The 19,145-nt window shown below is 38.6% G+C and overlaps 1 protein-coding gene across 1 annotated transcript in view; it reads left to right on the forward strand.

Annotated features, from left to right (window-relative positions):
* Rb1 (RB transcriptional corepressor 1) overlaps window positions 1-19,145 on the forward strand; it is a 199,842-nt gene that overhangs the window by 23,263 nt on the left and 157,434 nt on the right. The window contains exons 3-4 of the mRNA XM_045145284.1: window positions 7,226-7,341; window positions 13,296-13,415. Of these exons, the coding sequence (XP_045001219.1) occupies window positions 7,226-7,341; window positions 13,296-13,415 (236 nt within the window). The remainder of the gene's footprint in view (window positions 1-7,225; window positions 7,342-13,295; window positions 13,416-19,145) is intronic.

Raw genomic sequence — 19,145 nt, forward strand, 5'->3', positions numbered from 1 at the left:
AAAGACCTATATAATGAAAACATTAAAAAAAAAAAAACACCTCCATAAAACAGTTGAGGAGGACTTGAGAAGAGGGAAAGACCTCCAGTGCTCCTGGATAGGTAGAATTAATATTGTGAAAATGGCAATTCTACCAAAAGCAATATACAGATTTAATGCAATACCAATAAGGATACCAACATCATTCTTCAGAGTTTGAATAAATGATCTCTTAAGTTCATATGGAATGGTTGAAGACCTTGGATATCCAAACATAACCTCGGGAAGAAAAAAAAAACCCACCTCTTGAGGCATCACCATAAACAATATAAAGCTGTATTACAAAGCTATATAGTAACAAAACAGCTTGATACAGGCATAAGAACAGAAATATAGACCAATGGAATAGAAATGAAGACTCAGACCTTAGGTCAAGTAACTACAGCTACTTAATTTTTCACAAATGTCTCAATAATGTAGACTGGCAAAAAGACATCATCTTCAACAAATGGTGTTGGGCAAATTGGATGACTATATGAAGAAAAATGAAACTAGATCGACGCATCTCTCCATACACAAAAATCAAGTCCAAATGGATTAAATACCTTAATATAAGACCTGAACTTCTTTTCCCACTGGGAGATAAAATAGGAGGCACTCTCCATGATGTAGGAGTTGGGAAAGGAATCCTGAACAAAACACCAGTAGCCCAGAAATTAAACAGTCACTCAACCAATGGGTTCTCGTGAATCTGAAAAGCTTTTGTACAAACACAGCATAAGCAGAGCCAATAGATTACCCACTGAATGGGAGAGAATCTTTGCCAGCTGTACCACTGACAGAAGCCTAATATCTAGAATCTACAAAGATCTTCAAAAACTAAACAATGAAAAAAATCAAATAACCTACTCCAGAAGTGGGGCAGAGAACTGAATAGGGAGTTCTCAGAGGAAGAATTACAAATGGCTAACACACACTTAAGAAAATGTTCACCAGCCCTAACCATTAGGAAAATGCAAATTAAAAGAACCATGAGAGTACCAGAGATTGGTTGCTACCTACATTGAGCTGTTGATTGGAGAGACCTATATTAGGTCCCCAAATCAGGACAGCTTTCTGTCAAGCCATTTGATTATCTGTCTGAGGCAAAAGCTAAGAACCTATTGCTGAAGATAGCATAATGCTGCTGACACAGAGCATGGAGTGACCTGGCTGGAATTTAGAAAAAAAGCCAGTCTCCAGACAGTTAGCCTGTCTAGTGCCGAAAAGTACTACATGAGCTGCTAGGGAAAAATGGCCAAAAATGGTTTGAGCAACCAGAGGTCTAAGGTACTCAGCTGCAAACATCCTGACACAATGTAAATACTAGTACAATAGTGGCACATAGCCTCAGTGGATAACCAATAGCTTTCTAATTAGCTAAGAAATCCACTCAGTGTACAGGAGCCCATATCTGGATTTGTGAACCAGATCAGAATCCTATGGAGACAAAGATTATGTTTTCCAGTGTCAAGCTTTCACTAGTGTTTGGCTAAACGAGGTGTTACATACATCAAATTCTCCCTAAATTAATCATGCTTCTCCCATTTCAACTATGCTGACTTCAAACTCCACTGGAGAATCTGTTCTATTTCAGAAGGTAGTGAGACTAGAGGAGATAAACTACCCCTCATACTTCAGCCAAGCCACAGCTGAATCCACAGAAGAATAGGGAGATGAACAAGAGTGCTGCTTCCATTATATTCCTAATAATCAGTGCCAGGGTATAGGAGACAGACCCTGAGGATACTCAACACCTACCAAAGTAGAGATCCAGAGGCTCCTAAGAGCTCATCATTGAAGTAGACTTAAACTAATGCACCACAGCTCAGAGAATTTTGCAGAAAAGGGGGTGGAAAGATTCTAAGAGCCACAGGTTGAGACATCATGCCCAGAGGCCTTCCCTTTTCCCCAGTATAACTGAGTACTGCTTCCATAAGTATAAACTACAACCCCACTGAGGAGCATCCCCAATGGAATGGGGGCAGGGACAAGGGAAAAGAGGGTACCAATACATGATGTATCTGTATGAAACATCTTGTTAATAATTCCCTCGCCAACATCAGGTGGACAATAGCAACAGGAGAATGTGCCAAACACTGGCAATAATACCCATTATAAGCCTGTCCCCAACAATTCACTCTCCTCAGGAAACGTTAATTCCCAAATCTCCATCAGCTGGGAACCTGGCATTCAGAACACCTAAGTTTATGGGGGACACCTGAATCAAACCACCACAGGGCACTTGCCTGGAAAGCCTAAAGACCTGGGTTCAATTACCCAGTAGCCATGTGAAACCAAATGCACAAAGTGGCACCTGCATCTAGAGTTTGTTTGCAGTGGCTGGAAGTCTGGCATATTCTTTCTCTCTCTCTTTCGCCTTGGAAATGATTTTTTTAATAGTTTGATAAATCAGAAAGTCCCCTTATTGTAAAGCTTGGGAAATGTTTCCAAACAGTGCAACGTTGTATTGTGCCCTTTGTTGCAGTCAGGTTCGCATTGCTGGTAGAACTCACCCAACTAAGAGCAACTTCTGAGAAAAAGAGGTTTATTTTGGCGTACAGGCTCGAGGGGAAACTCCACGATGGCAAGGGAAAACAATGACGTGAGCAGAGGATGGACATCACCCCTGGCCAACATAAGGTGGACAATAGCAACAGGAGAGTGTTCCAAACACTAGCAAGGGGAAACTGGCTGTAACACCCATAAGCCTGCCCCCAACAATATACTTTTTCCAGGAGGCATTAATTCCCAAATCTCTATCAGCTGGGAACCTAGCATTCAAAACATCTAAGTTTATGGGGAAAACCTGAATCAAACCACCACATTCCACCCCTGACCCTCATAAACTTGATATCCATACATGATGTAAAACATTCAACCAATGCAAGATTTAAAACAACTGGGACAAACAAACTCTGTAGCTTCAAGTCCAACAACTCTAGCCAATGACAAATCTGCAAGTTTGATAATTCTAACCAGCAACAAATCTCTGGCATTCCAATTCCGTCCCTCCAGCTAGGCTACTCACAGTCCTGGAAAGCTTCACTGGGGCTGGCAGCTTTACTTAGCAGCCATCTCGTCATCCCGGCAGCTCCACTGGGTCTCCTCTGCAATCCACTGTTCATCCTCATGGCCCTATGGAGTCTCCATGCAGGCATCCAGCAAACCTGCTTCACACTGCCTATGGCCATTTTCACAAGACCGTGTTGCAAACTCAATTACCCTCTCTTTCCTGCATTTCTTATACTCCATAATACCAGGTAGGGTGCCAATTTGTTAATGGGCGGAGGTAATAAAGCAGACTTTGAAGAACAAGATACTTCTTGAGCACTCAGGCCCTTTCTGAAGAGTCTACATTCTTCCTGTTACCCCAATACAGGTCAGCTGGCCCACTTTCAATGGTTGTAATCTCTCAAACAATTTGCAGGTGAATGGGTAGCAGTTTAGACACAAAGATTTCATTTTTTCTGTGCTACATGCCTCTGCTCACACCAGTTCATTTGTGTGCAATGCATCCCTGCACAACTTCTCAGGACATGGCCATTACAGTAAGCTTTTCACACAAACTGCTAGTCCAGTCCAAGCAAAGCTCTTTCTCACCCTCATAAGCAAACCTCACAGGCCACAGTTCTTAACTGCGTTCACGTCTTGAAGCTCTGACCAGAATAGTCAATCAAGGTGTACTTACAGCACTGCAAGGCATCTCTTAGGCCAAGGTTTCAAGTCCTTCCATATTCCTCTTGAAAATCAGCTCCAAAAGGCTAGAGCCACATAGTCAGGTGTCTAGCAGCAATCTCACTCCTGGGTACCACTTTACAGTAGCAGTCCAGTTCACATTCCTGGTAGAAATCACCCAGCCAAGAGCAGCCTCTGGGAAAAAGAGGTTTATTTTGGCTCATAGGCTTGAGGTGAAGCTCCACGATGGCAGGGGAAAATAATGGCATGAGCAGAGGCTGGACATCACCCCCTGGCCAAAATAAGGTGGACAATAGCAGCAGGAGAGTGTGCCAAAAACTGGCAAGGGGAAACTGGTTATAACACCCATAAGCCCACCCCAACAATACACTCCCTCCAGGAGGCATTAATTCCCAAATTTCTATCAGCTGAGAACCTAGCATTCAGAACACCTAAGTTTATGGGGGGCACCTGAATCAAACCACCACACCTTTACTTCTCTTAACGGGTAGTTTTAGTCAGTTACTTGGTCATTAGATAACCTGGTACTTCATTTCTTTGCAACTTCGTATTATCCAAATTTTAACTATAAAGTTTATATATCTACAAGGTGCTATCTGTTGTTGGAAGGAGGATTGTAATGATATTGAAAGTATTTTAATGATCTTGAATAAACCTCACTCATCCATTACTAAATATGTTGTGCTAAGGGCTTTCTAAATCTCACTTAATTCTTACAAAGTGAGATGCTATAGTTGGCTTCTCATTGCTGGCAGAAAATGCACCACCAAAATAGTTTATGGGAGGAAAGTGTTTATTTTGGCTTACAGACTTAAGGGGAAGATCCAGGATGGCAGAGGAAAACTTGTCATGAACAGAGGCTGTACATTACCTCCTGGTCAACATCAGGTGGACAAGAGTGGCAGGAGAGTGCGCCAAAAGCTGGCTGTAACACTCCTGCCCCCAGTAAATTGCCTCTAGCAAGCTCCAATTCCCAAACTATCACCAGCTGGGGACCTAGAATTCAGAACACATACGTTTACGGGGGACACCTGAATCAAACTATGACATTCTGCCTCTGGCCCCATAAACTGATAACCATCCATGATATAAAAATGCAATGCATTCAGTCCCACTTTAAAAGTCCCTATAGTTTTTATCAATTCCAGTGATGTTGATACATCCCCATAGTCCAAGGTATTTTAACTGATCCATAATACCAAAAAACAAAACAAAACATAATGACCCAAAATAAACATTTGCACTGCAAAACATGGCATTGGGCATAACAAGGAAAAACTGAACCAGTACAAGATTTAAAACAAACAGTGCAAATATCAAGTTCTGTAGCTCCAAGTCCAACATCTCTAACCAGTGAAGAGTCTCCAGAGTTCAAATTGTGATGAGTTTTTGGAGTTCCATTTCTTCCCCTGCAGCTTGGCTACCCTGAGGTATATCCAGTGCTGTCAGTTATCCTTGGCAGCCATCCCTCAGTCCTGATGTCTCCACTGGGTCTGTTATAACTCACTGTTCATACTCTTGGCTTCATTGGACCTCCATGCAGGTAATCTAACAAGCCTGCTTCACACTGATAATGATGGCCATTTCCAAAAACAAAACTGTGTTGCAAATTCAATGACCCTTTCTTTTCTGCATTTGTTATACGCTGTAGTCTGAAGTGGGCTGTCAACTTATTAATACACGGAATGGAGCCAACTTTGAAGAACAGAGAACTTCTTCAGCATTCAGGCCCCTTTCTTCAAAAGGGTCTACATTCTTCCTGCTATCCTAATATAGATCAGCTGACCTAATCTCAATGGTTATAATTTTTCAAACAATTGCAGCTGCATAATTAGCAGTTTCAGCCCAAGGCTTTCATTTCTTTCTGTGTCATATCTCTTTTCTCCTACCAGTCCATTTTTCTTTTCTTTTCTTTTTTGTTAGGTTTTTCAAGGCAAGGTCTCACTCTAGTCCAGGCTGACTTGGTATTAACTATGTAGTCTCAGGGTGGCCTCGGACTGGCGGTGATCCTCCTACCTCTGCCTCCCGAGTGCTGGGATTAAAGGCATGCGCCACCACGCCCGGCTTCTACCAGTCCATTTTTACACAGTGCAACTCTACACAAGTTCTCAGTATATGGACCTTTCATACAAACTGTCTAAATTTAGCCCTGTCTGGACAAAGCTCTTTCTTCCCCTCATAAGCCAAACCCCAAAGTCCTTATATCTTTCAACTCTGACCAGAATAGTCCATCAAGCTGTACCTACAAGCCCTGCAAGGTCCCTCTCAGGCCAAGGTTTTAAATCCTTCCACATTCCTCTTGCAAATAAGCTCCAGAAGGACAAAAGCCACACCATCAGGCTTTTAGTAACAATAACCCCACTTCTTAGTATCAGTTTTATTGTTATTGTTTTCATTGTTGTCAGAAAATACCTGACCAAAAGAAGTTTATGGAAAGAAAGGGTTTATTTTGGCTTATGGAATGAAGGGCAGGGGAAAACTTGGCATGAACAGAGGCTATACATCACCTCCTGGCCAACGTCAGGTAAACAAGAGCAGCAGGGGAGTGTGCTAAACACTGGCAAGGAGAAGCTGGCTATAACCTGCCTGCCTGCAACAATACACTGCCTCTAGGAAGCTCTAATTTCCAAATTGCCACCAACTGGAGTACTTGCATTCAGACCACATAAATGATGGGGAACACCTAAGTCAAACCACCACATGAGGTATGCACTGTTTGCATTGTACAATAGAGGTATGGAATTATGCAAGCTTAGAAAATACTTCAATGAAGGTGGTGCATCCTTTTAATCCAAGTCCTCAGAAAGTAGATATAGGAGAATCACTATGAGCTTGAGGCCAGCCTGGGAACTGCACAGTAAAGTGCCAGATCAGCCTGGGCTAGAGTGAGACCATACCTTGAAAAAAAATCAACAACAAAAGGAAAAATGAATTTAGAGCAAAAGAAGGATAATGTAATGAGAAAGTAGGTTTTTTTAAAAAGTTCTATGTTGTAGATTCTAAAATATTTTAATGTAACTTTATGACATTGGGTTACTGATGAAGGAAATTATTTCAAAAGACTGATTAACTATTCAAGTTTCCATAGGAAGATATTTCCTATTTTTTTTGTAATTATTTTGGCATTATAATCTAAAATTTCAGCATTTGTGATATTGATGTAAAATGTGACATTTTTAGGTATATACCATTACAAGGATTTAAAAAATTATTTTCTTATGCTTAATAAGAAAGAAATTGGGGCCGGGGCAGATGGCTCAGTGGAAAGGCACTTGCCTATAAATTCTAAGGACCTAAGTTTGATTACCTAGTACCCATGTAAAGCCAGATGTACAAAGTAACACATGTTTCTGGAGTTTGTTTGCTGTGGTAGAGCCCCTGGTGTGCCCGTTCTCTCAATAAGAGAATAGCAAAAAAAAGTGTATTATTAAATTATTATTATTATATATTTTAGCCTAGATTCTAATGTGTGAATGATTTAATGATTTGAATATTTCTTTGTTTTCAGGAAGGTTATATTGAAAAGAAGAAGGAACTCTGGGGAACCTGTATCTTCATTGCAGCAGTTGATCTAGATGAAATGCCATTCACTTTTACAGAGCTGCAGAAAAGCATAGAAACCAGGTAAATTTTCTTACATGAATTTAGGTCTTTGTCATTAAAAACATACTTCTATAAATTCCTCTTAATAAGTTTTTGGAAACCAGTGAAAATGCTAAAATTAAGCTAAATATAAAATATTTGTGTTAGTTATTTTCTCATAGATTTGGTTAAAGCTGATTTAGGCTCTATTTAAAAAAATTATTCATTTATCTGCAAGGAGATAGAGAATATGAATGCATATGAGAATGCGCACAACAGGGCCTCTTGCCACTGAAAATGAATTCCAGGTGCATGCGCTACTTTGTGCATCTGGCTTTACATGGGTACTAGGGAATTGAACCTAGGGCAACAAGCTTTGCAAACAAGTGCCTTTAAAAAGTGTTGGGCAATCTCTTCAGCTCAAGGCTACATTTCTTTTTTATTTATTTTTTGATAACTTCCATAATTATAGACAATAAACTATGCTAATTCTCTCTCCCCCCATTTACCCCTTTGCAACTCCACTTTCTATGATATCCCTTCCCCCTCTCAATCAATCTTTCATTTTGATATCATCATCTTTTCCTCCTATTGTGATGGACTTGTGTATGTAGTACCAGACACTGTGAGGTCATAGATATCCAGGTCATTTTGTGTCTGGAAGAGTGCACTGTAAGGAGTCCTACCCTTCCTTTGGCTCTTACATTCTTTCCTCCACTTCTACAAGGGACCCTGAGCCTTGGAAGGTGTGATAGAGATGTTTCTGCGTTGAGCACTCCTTTGCTGCTTCTGCTTGTCACGATGGTGCCTTCTGAGTCATCCCAATGTCATTGCCATCTGTAAAGAGAAGCTTCTCTAACCAAAAGTGAGAGCAGCATTAATTTATGGGTATGAACATTAAGAGAAGTGCTTATCTGGCAGTATGATGAGCACAGTATAAACATTTAGTGAGACACCAGCGGTTGTTACACCCCCAAGGGCTCATGACTTCCCCCATCGTAGGTTTTCAATATCAGGCATGTATTCCCTCCCACGGAGCAGGCCTCCAGTCTAATTAGAGAATAGTTGGTTTCCCCTATGTCAGACATGCTACTATTGCACCTGTTGGCTCATTTGGCCTTCCTGGCCAAATTTAAAGCTTGCATGTCCCCTGTTGTTTATCTCCACTGGTGTTTTCTCTCTCTCCCATTGTACTGCATGGCAGTGTGGCTTTTTCCAGCTTTCTGTCAGGTGGTCTACATGGAGGAGGTTTTCAGCTCAGCTCCAGCAGAGTTTCTCAGTGAACCTGCAGCTCAAGCATGTGGAGTCCTCAGCAATAGGGTCTTACCATGTATTCCTGGTGGGAAACCAAGGGCCTCGGCAATGGCCTGTAATGTTTTGCGGGTATCAGTGACCTCCTTGGCCAACAAACTCACTGGAACATGTCCTATCCCTAGCACTGAAAATGTTCTAATAACAATCTGTGGCTTCTGCATTTGCCATTGTCCAAGAAAATAAGTTTCCCTGTGAATTATTTATACACTCTTAGATTTTGATTAGCCCTCCCCCCACCTTTTCTTACTCTCTACTCCTGACCTCACTTAGGCTTTTCCATCCCCACTAATCTATTCTTCTACTTACATATATATAATACTATCCTACTAAGTCCTCTCTTCCTGCCTTCCCCTCCCCTCCCTTCCCCTCCCCTCCTCTCTCTTCTCCATTTTCTCTTTTTGTCTGTTTCTGTGAAGAGTGCCTTTAGAATTTGTTGGGGATTGCATTACATATGTAGATTGCTTTTGGTAAGATTGACATTTTCACAATATTGATTCTTCCAATCCAATAACATGAAATGTCTTTCCATTTCCTAGTGTCTTTTGCAATTTCTGTCTTGAATATTTTAATGGTTTCATTGTAGAGATCCTTCACTTCCTTGGTTAGATTTATTCCAAGATACTTTATTTATTTTTCTGATGCAATTTTGAATGGGAGTGATTTCCTGATTTTATCTTCAGTGTATTTTTTGTGAGCATATAGGAAGACTACAGATTTCTATGTATTTGTTTTGTATACTACAATATTGCCATGAGTTTATCAGCTCTAATAGTTTGCTGGTAGAGTCTTTAGGGTCCTTTATGTATATAATCATACAATCTGCAAATAATGATAATTTGATCTTCTCCTTTCCAATTTGTATCCCTTTTATGTGTGTCTCTTGCCTTATTGCTATGGCTAAGACTTCCAGTACTATATTAAATAAAAGTGGGACAGTGAACACCCTTGTTTTGTTCCTGATTTTAGTGGAAAAGCTTCAAGTTTTTCTTCATTTAGTATTATGTTGATTGTAGGAGGTTTGTCATAAATAGCCTTTATTATGTTGAGGTATGTTCCTTCTATTTCCAGTTTTTGTAGAACTTCTATTATGAAGGAATGTTGGATTCTGTCAGATGTTTTTTTTTTTTTGCATCTAATGAGATGATCATGTGATTTTTTTCCTTTAGGCCATCTACATTATATATTACAGTTATTGATTTGCATATGTTGAACCATCCCACATCTCTGATAAAGCCTACTTGGTTGGGGTGAATTGTCTTTCTGATACAGTCTTATATTCTGTGTGCCAATAATTTGTTGATAAGTTTTGCATTTATGTTCATGAAATGATTGGTCTGTAATGTTATTTTTTTGCTCTATCTTTGTCTGTTTTTGATATAAATTGATGCTGTTTTTGTAAAAGGTGTTTAGTAGAATTCCTTCCTATTCTATTTCATGGAAAAGTTTGAGAAGCTTTGGTGTTAGTTCTTCCATGAAGGTCTGCTAAGATTCACCAGTGAATCCATCCAGGCCTGAACTTTTTCTAGTTGGGAGACTTTTTATAACTGCTTTGATCTCCATACTTTTTATAGGTATATTTAAGTGGTTGATCTCATCTTGATTTAAGTTTGATAGGTCATATAAAGCAAGGAAATCATCCATTTCTTTCAGATTTTCAAACTTAGTAGAGTATATATTTTTAAAGAATGTCCCTATGATTTTCTGAATTTCTGTGGTATCTATTGTAATGGAACCTTTTTCATCTCCCTAAGAGAAATAGCAGAAGTAACCCTAGCTAATGAGTTTGTCTGCTATTCAAATATTATAGTACAGTGGGTGGAGCAAATTTTACTGTCAAATTCTAAAATTCAACTGAGCAATATACATGTTCAATCAAAACTAGCACAGATAATTTATACAAGCATGGGGATTAAAATAAACAGATAATCTGATAAAGCCAAAGTTCCTAAGGGGTATGTTGCCTCATACCCTTAATACTGTCAACTAGGAGGTTGAGATCTTGTCTGAAAGAGATTCCAAGTTAGCCTGGGACCAGTCAGACCTTGCCACCAATAATGACAGAAGAAAAAGACAAAGGCTCTAAAATTAGGAAACATGAAAGACAATAGTCAACATCAAAATACAGCTTATTTGAGAATGGTAAAGCCAACCAAGAATATATCAGCCAACTGTAATACATAACCTTTTCTGATATGGAAAGAGAGATTAGCACTTCCACTGCAGGGCTATAGGCCCTGTTACCTTTTGGATGGCTTCTAATCTCAGTAATGCTGAGTGCCCACCTTGATCCCTCTGGGTGTTAGCCATGAATGAATTCTCTGGAGGTTCATGGCCCTGATGGCTGGGGGATAGGAGGCTATGTAGGGTGCTTGGAGTCTTATTGGAACTGCTCAGGTGACCCTGTTTATATCTCCTTTAGCTGCTCAACTGGCCCCCCTGCTCTTTTCACCTTCAGGTTCCTTGACTTTGGTAGGAGGTTGATGTGAATGGAAAATCCCTTTACTTACTTTCTGCTCCTGCTGACCTGTCCTGGCAGTAGGGAACTCGCAGGTAGGGGCCACAGGTGCCTAGGTGGGATTCTGGCCAGTTTCCTTCTTTCTGGAAGATCTTGGTTTCTCCTGCTTCTCAGCTGTGTTTGATAATAACTTGTATACCTTCACTTTTCAGTAAAAGAGTATATTTTGTATTTGTGTTTCTCCTTATTTTCCTCCCTAGGCTGTTATGGTGTGTCTACTATGCTGCCATCTTACATAGAAGTCTGCATTTCTTAAAAATGTTGCAATTACTGGGTGTGGTGATGTACACCTTTAATCCCAGCACTTGGGAGGCAGAAGTAGGAGGATCACCATGAGTTTGAGGCCATCCTGAGACTATATAGTAAATTCCAGGTCAGCCTTGGCTAGAGTAAGACCCTGCCTCAATAGTCCCCTTCCCCAATAGCAGTTTCATAATAAAATTCTCAATTAAAAATGTAGCATTAAAAAATGTAGCAGTTTGCTGCCGGGCGTGGTGGCGCACGCCTTTAATCCCAGCACTCGGGAGGCAGAGGTAGGAGGATCGCCATGAGTTCAAGGCCACCCTGAGACTACAGAGTTAATTCCAGGTCAGCCTGGACCAGAGTGAGACCCTACCTCGAAAAACCAAAAAAAATAAAAAAATAAAAAAAAATGTAGCAGTTTGTATTCTATGAATACTTATCTGTTCACCTATAGCCTTTATTAATCATAGCTGTTGGTCAATTATACCAAAAGACAGACTTATTAAGTAGGTTTATTCAGTATTTAAACTTTTATAAAAATAGCGATGTATCTTAAAGAAATATAGATGATTTATTGAAGCTTAAGACTTTAATATAGTAGATATTTTGACATTCATTTAAAACAATTGGATATTCAATGTTAGTTATAATACTTGGCTGAATAGTTAATATTTTATTGAGCTTTAAGAATATACTAATTTTGTTTTAGAAATTTACAACCCTCACATTGAAAAGCATACAGAAGTTCAGATACAGGAGTTCAGTTATTTCCATTGAATATTTAAAGAATGGAGTGGTAAATAATTGTAGCAGATTGTGTTGTAGTTACCTTTGTGTTGCTGGGACAAAGTACCTGACCAGAAGTTTATGAGATGAAAGGGGTTATTTCAGGCATACACATTCTAGGGGAAGCTTCATCATGGCAAAAGAAGCTATCTTACTTCATCATATAGCCATAGCAGAGAGACAGTATCTAGTACCAGGAAGCACAAGGAGGTGACTGAACACCTTAGGGCTAGACTCAAGCTCTGCTGACAGTGACACCTCCTCCAACAGGGTGCCATGTGCCGGAGACTAAGGAAGCTTAATCAAAAATACCACATTAAGCCCGATGTGGTGGCACACACCTTTAATCCCATCACTCAGGAGGCAGAGGTAGGAGGATCACTGAGAGTTCAAGGCCACCCTGAGGCCACATAGTGAATTCCAGGTCAGTCTGGACTACAGTGAGACTCTACCTCGAAAAAAAATTATTACATTGTACAACTTGTACATGAATAATAATATTACATGGTACCCCATAAAAATGTTTCTTGTATTTTTATATATGAGTTAAAAATACATTTAATGGCACACACCTTTAGTCCCAGCACTTGGAAGGCAGAGGTGGGAGGATTGCCATGAGTTCAAGGCCACCCTGAGACTCCATAGTAAATTACAGGTCAGCCTGAGATAGAGTGAGACCCTACCTCAAAAAACCAAAAAAAAAACCAAAAAACCCAAAACAAAAAAAATACATTTAATGGAAAAACTGAATACATATACATTTAGAAATTATACATACATACATACATACATATATATATGTTACATACATACATATATGTATGTATGTATAATATATATTATATACACACACACACACACACACACATATATATTTTATGACCTCTCTTTTTATTGTATTCTTACCTTTAATAGATATAATTACATATAGATATTGGGAGAAATGCAAAAACAAAAATCTTTTCAAATGACAAGTTAGTCATTTGGTACGAGTTATTAACTTTTGAATTAAAATATCTATGATTTTAAAATAAAGAAAATTTAGAAGGCAACTATGCTCATCAAGATACTACCAATGCATTGCTAAAGCAAATTTGAAAAGTTACTGATTCTTGTTTTTCTGTTTTATTCTTTACAGTATATATAAATTCTTTGATTTACTAAAAGAAATTGACACCAGTACCAAAGTTGATAATGCTATGTCCAGACTGTTGAAGAAGTATGATGTGTTGTGTGCGCTGTACAGCAAATTAGAACGGTAAAGTAAAAATTGTATTTGGTATATGCCTTGTTTTTTTCTGTCACTTTTTAATTAGATTAGATATGTAACTGTTACATACTTAATAAAGTTATTAAGTATTATCCCTTAGACTTGTACCTTTTGCTGTTAGATTTTATTCATTCTTAGCTTAATTATTTATCTTGTCATAAGCATTTTGAATGCTTGCTCCAAAGTTATCTAGCTTACTATCGTTCATGTTTCATTTATTTTCTTAAATCTTTAAGCTTACTTTCTATTTTAGTCTTATTTACTCTAGTAGATCTTCTTAATTCTGAATAGTAACCTGAATTTTAACATTTTCTAATTGTGTTAATTAGTTTAAAAAGGAAACATATTGGCAGTGGAAATTATGCAATCTATATTACCAAGTTGTGATTTATGCTCCTAGAGGTAGTCTAGAAGATGTTTCATCATTACTGGGAGAAGAAATCATAAGCTTGGATTACATTTTGCTGTAACTTTACCCCAACACTGATCTTTAATGCAAAGAGTCCTTACTGTGATGTGTGTTACTGTGCTTGCTTGGTGCTCACTGTGTTTGAGTCAGTACATATGGAAGTTAATGTTTCAGCTATATAAGCAATTGTGTAATAGAATGGTAAATAGCAAATCTGGTATGTCCTTTGACATTCTGGGCAGAGTGATAATGAAGATAGACCCCTTCCCCTCTTTTCCCCTCTCATCTGCTCTCCTCTCCTCCCTTCTCTTATCTTCTCCTTCCCTCCTCCCCTCTCCTCTCCTCCCCTCTCTTCTCCTCCCCTCCCATCCACTCTCCTCTCTCTTCTCCTCTCTTCACCTCTCCCCTCTCCTTTCTTACTATCCTCTTTATAAGTAGAATTATAAAGTAATTTTTGAGATATATTTGAGATGTATGGAGCCTTTCCTTGGTTCTTGGTTGGGCTTTAACCAAGGAGTTCGGGTTTCAGACAGCCACAGTCATACAACATTTCCACTGAGTCAGTGGCCTCCAGGTTTTTGACTTATCAATTTGAAGAATAAAATCCACAGACCATATAGGGTGAAGTATAGAATGATTTTGTTGTAACACTCAAGAGAAGGACAGAAGACAGAGCTCCTGTAAAGTAGGAGGGGTCCCCAGAAATGGGAAAGCCCACCAAAAGTTATTGCCCTGGACTTAACAAGGCTTTACTGGATATGTAGTGAGCTGATCAGTTTCTATACCAGGTGGCTAGGCTTCTTGCAGTCCCTATACCTGGTTTCTAGGGAAGGGCCACTCCTTTAGAGGAGAAGAGATAAGGAAATACCAGACCTTTCTTCTGATATTTCTGGCCTCCAGCAAGGTGGAAGCTTCCAAACTCCTTTAAGAGAAAAAGTAAGTAAGACAGAACTGGTTTTCTCGTTACAAGCTCAAGGAGATTTCTTACATTAGATACTTTTACTTTCAGGGTCCCTGCTAACCCTAAACTACCTCATTCTCCACTTGAAGAGGTAACTTTAACTGCCTCACTGATACATACTGAAATTGAAATACAGATAATTTTGAACTCAGGATTTCTTTATTATCCTGTTCTCTGTGTTTTCCCTTAGGGCATTGTAAACAGTAGTGTTTTTTTTTTAATTTTTATTAACATTTTCCATGATTATAAAATATATCCCATGGTAATTCCCTCCCTCCCCACCCCCACACTTTCCCGTTTGAAATTCCATTCTCCATCATATTACCTCCCCATTACAATCATTGTAATTACATATATACAATATCAACCTATTAAGTATCCTCCTCCCTTCCTTTCCCCACCCTTTATGTCTCCTTTTCAACTTACTGGCCTCTGCTACTAAGTATTTTCATTCTCACGCAGAAGCCCAATCATCTGTAGCTAGGATCCACATATGAGAGAGAAAATGTGGCGCTTGGCTTTCTGGGCCTGGGTTACCTCACTTAGTATAATACTTTCCAGGTCCATCCATTTTTCCGCAAATTTCATAACTTCATTTTTCTTTACTGCTGAGTAGAACTCCATTGTATAAATGTACCACATCTTCATTATCCACTCATCTGTTGAGGGACATCTAGGCTGGTTCCATTTCCCAGCTATTATAAATTGAGCAGCAATAAACATGGTTGAGCATGTACTTCTAAGGAAATGAGATGAGTCCTTTGGATATATGCCTAGGAGCGCTATAGCTGGGTCATATGGTAGATCAATCTCTAGCTGTTTTAGGAACCTCCACACTGTTTTCCACAATGGCTGGACCAGATTGCATTCCTACCAGCAGTGCAGAAGGGTTCCTTTTTTTCCACATCCCCGCCAACATTTATGATCATTTGTTTTCATGATGGTGGCCAATCTGACAGGAGTGAGATGGAATCTCAATGTAGTTTTAATCTGCATTTGCCTGATGACTAGTGACGTAGAACATTTTTTTAGATGCTTATATGCCATTCGTATTTCTTCCTTTGAGAACTCTCTATTTAGCTCCATAGCCCATTTTTTGATTGGCTTGTTTGATTCCTTATTATTTAACTTTTTGAGTTCTTTGTATATCCTAGATATTAATCCTCTATCAGATATATAGCTGGCGAAGATTTTTTCCCATTCTGTAGGTTGCCTCTTTGCTTTTTTCACTGTGTCCTTTGCGGTGCAAAATCTTTGTAATTTCATTAGGTCCCAGTGGTTAATCTGTGGTTTTATTGCCTGAGCAATTGGGGTTGTATTCAGAAAGTCTTTGCCAAGACCAATATGTTGAAGGGTTTCCCCTAATTTTTCCTCTAGCAGTTTCAAAGTTTCCAGTCTGATGTTAAGGTCTTTAATCCATTTGGACTTAATTCTTGTGCATGGCGAGAGAGAAGAATCTATTTTCATCCTTCTGCAAATATTTATCCAGTTTTCAAACACCATTTGCTGAAGAGGCTGTCTCTTCTCCAATGAGTATTTTTGGCATTTTTATCGAATATCAGGTGGCTATAGCTACTTGGGCTTACATCTGGGTCCTCTATTCTGTTCCACTGATCTACATGTCTGTTTTTGTGCCAGTACCATGCTGTTTTTGTTACTATGGCTCTGTAGTATAGGTTAAAATCAGGTATGGTGATACCACCAGCCTCTTTTTTGTTGCTCAGTATTATTTTAGATATTCGAGGTTTTTTGTGATTCCAAATGAATTTTTGGATTGTTTTTTCTATTTCCATGAAGAAAGCCTTTGGAATTTTGATAGGGATTGCATTAAATGTGTAGATTGCTTTAGGTAAGATTGCCATTTTGACAATATTGATTCTTCCAATCCAGGAACAAGGGATGTTTCTCCACTTTCTAGTGTCTTCTGCAATTTCTCGCTTGAGTGTTTTAAAGTTCTCATTGTATAGATTCTTTACTTCCTTGGTTAGGTTTATTCCAAGGTATTTTATTTTTTTTGATGCAATTGTGAATGGGAGTGATTCTCTGATTTCATCCTCTGTGTGTTTGTTGTTAGCATATATGAAGGCCACTGATTTCTGTGTATTTATTTTTGTATCCTGCTACATTGCTGTAGGTTTTGATCAGCTCTAACAGCTTGCTATAGAGTCTTTCGGCTCCTTAATGTATAGAATCATGTCATCTGCAAATAATGATAACTTGATTTCTTCCTTTCCAATTTGTATCCCTTTTATGTGTGTCTCTTGCCTTATTGCTATGGCTAAGACTTCCAAAACTATATTAAATAGAAGTGGGGACAGTGGACACCCTTGTCTTGTTCCTGATTTGAGTGGAAAAGCTTCCAGTTTTTCCCCATTTAGTAATATGTTGGCTGTAGGCTTGTCATAAATAGCCTTTATTATATTGAGATATGTTCCTTCTATTCCCAGTCTCTGTAGGACTTTTATCATGAAGGGATGTTGGATTTTGTCAAATGCTTTCTCTGCATCTAATGAGATGATCATGTGATTTTTGTCCTTCAACCCGTTTATGTAATGTATTACATTTATAGATTTGCGTATGTTGAACCATCCCTACATCTCTGGGATAAAGCCTACTTGGTCAGGGTGAATGATCTTTTTGATATACTCTTGTATTCTCTTTGCCAATATTTTGTTGAGAATTTTTGCATCTATGTTCATGAGGGAGATTGGTCTGTAATTTTCTTTTTTTGTTCTATCTTTGCCTGGTTTTGGTATCAGGGTGATGCTGGCCTCATAGAAGGAGTTTGGTAGAATTTCTTCCTTTTCTATTTCCTGGAAAAGCTTAAGAAGCAATGGTGTTAGCTCTTCCTTAAAAGTCTGGAAAAATTCAGCAGTGAATCCATCCGGGCCTGGGCTTTTTTTAGTTGGGAGATTATTGATAACTGTTCGGATCTCCATGTTTGTTATAGGTCTATTTAAGTGATTAATCTCATTTTGATTTAATTTAGGTGGGTCATATAGATCAAGGAAATCATCCATTTCTTTCAGATTTTCATACTTTGTGGAGTATATGCTTTTATAGTATGTCCTATGATTTTTTGAATTTCTCTGGAATCTGTTGTGATGTTACCTTGTTCATCTCTGATTTTATTAATTTGTGTCTCTTCTGTCTTTCTTTTGGTCAGATTTGCTAAGGGTTTATCAATCTTGTTTATCCTTTCAAAGAACCAACTCTTTGTTTCATTAATTCTTTGGATTGTTCTTTTTGTTTCTGTTTCATTAATTTCTGCCCTAATCTTTATTATTTCTTCCCGTCTACTGATTTTTGGTTTGCCTTGTTCTTCTTTTTCCAAGGCTTTAAGGCGAAGCATTAGGTCGTTTATTTGCGACCTTTCTAATTTCTTAATATAGGCACTTAAGGCTATAAATTTAACTCTTAGAACTACCTTCATTGTGTTCCAGAGATTTTGGTATGTTGTGTTCTCATTATCATTTGACTCTATAAATTTTTTGATTTCCTTTTTGATTTCTTCATTGATCCACTCATCATTTAGTAGTGTATTGTTTAGTTTCCATGATTTTGTGTATGCTCTATAGCCTTTCTTGCTACTGATTTGTAGTTTAATTCCATTGTGGTCAGATAGAATGCAAGGAATTATTTCAATTTTCCTGAATTTGTAAAGATTTGCTTTGTGTCCTAATATATGGTCTATTTTAGAGAATGTTCCATGTGCTGCTGAAAAGAATGTATATTCTGCAGCCTTTGGATGAAATGTCCTATATATATCTGTTAGGTCCAGTCCTTCTATGACTTCATTTAGTCCAGATGCCCCTCTGTTTATTCTTTCCCTGGATGACCTGTCAATTGATGAGAGTGGGGTGTTAAAGTCACCCACCACCACTGTGTTTGGTGTTATCTGTGACCTTAGTTCTAATAGAGTTTGTTTGACGAATTTGGGAGCCCCCATGTTAGGTGCATATATGTTTAGGATTGTAATGTCCTCCTGTTGGAGTGTGCCCTTAATCAATATAAAGTGACCTTCCTTATCTTTCTTGACTAACGTTGGACTAAAGTCTACCCTGTCTGATATTAGGATAGCAACCCCTGCTTGTTTTCTAGGCCCATTTGCTTGAAACACCGTCTTCCAACCTTTCACCCTAAGTTAATGTCTATCCTTTGTAGAAAGGTGAGTTTCTTGGAGACAACAAATTGTAGGATCCTGCTTTTTAACCCAGTCTGCAAATCTATGTCTTTTCGTTGGGGCATTGAGACCGTTGATATTAAGAGATATTATTGTAAGGTGTGTATTTATGTTTGCCATTTTTTTTTGTGTGTGTGTTTCTGGTTCTTCCTGTGCTCTCTTCTG

The sequence above is a fragment of the Jaculus jaculus genome, chromosome 3 (assembly GCF_020740685.1).
Source record: "Jaculus jaculus isolate mJacJac1 chromosome 3, mJacJac1.mat.Y.cur, whole genome shotgun sequence".
Classification (NCBI taxonomy): domain Eukaryota; kingdom Metazoa; phylum Chordata; class Mammalia; order Rodentia; family Dipodidae; genus Jaculus; species Jaculus jaculus.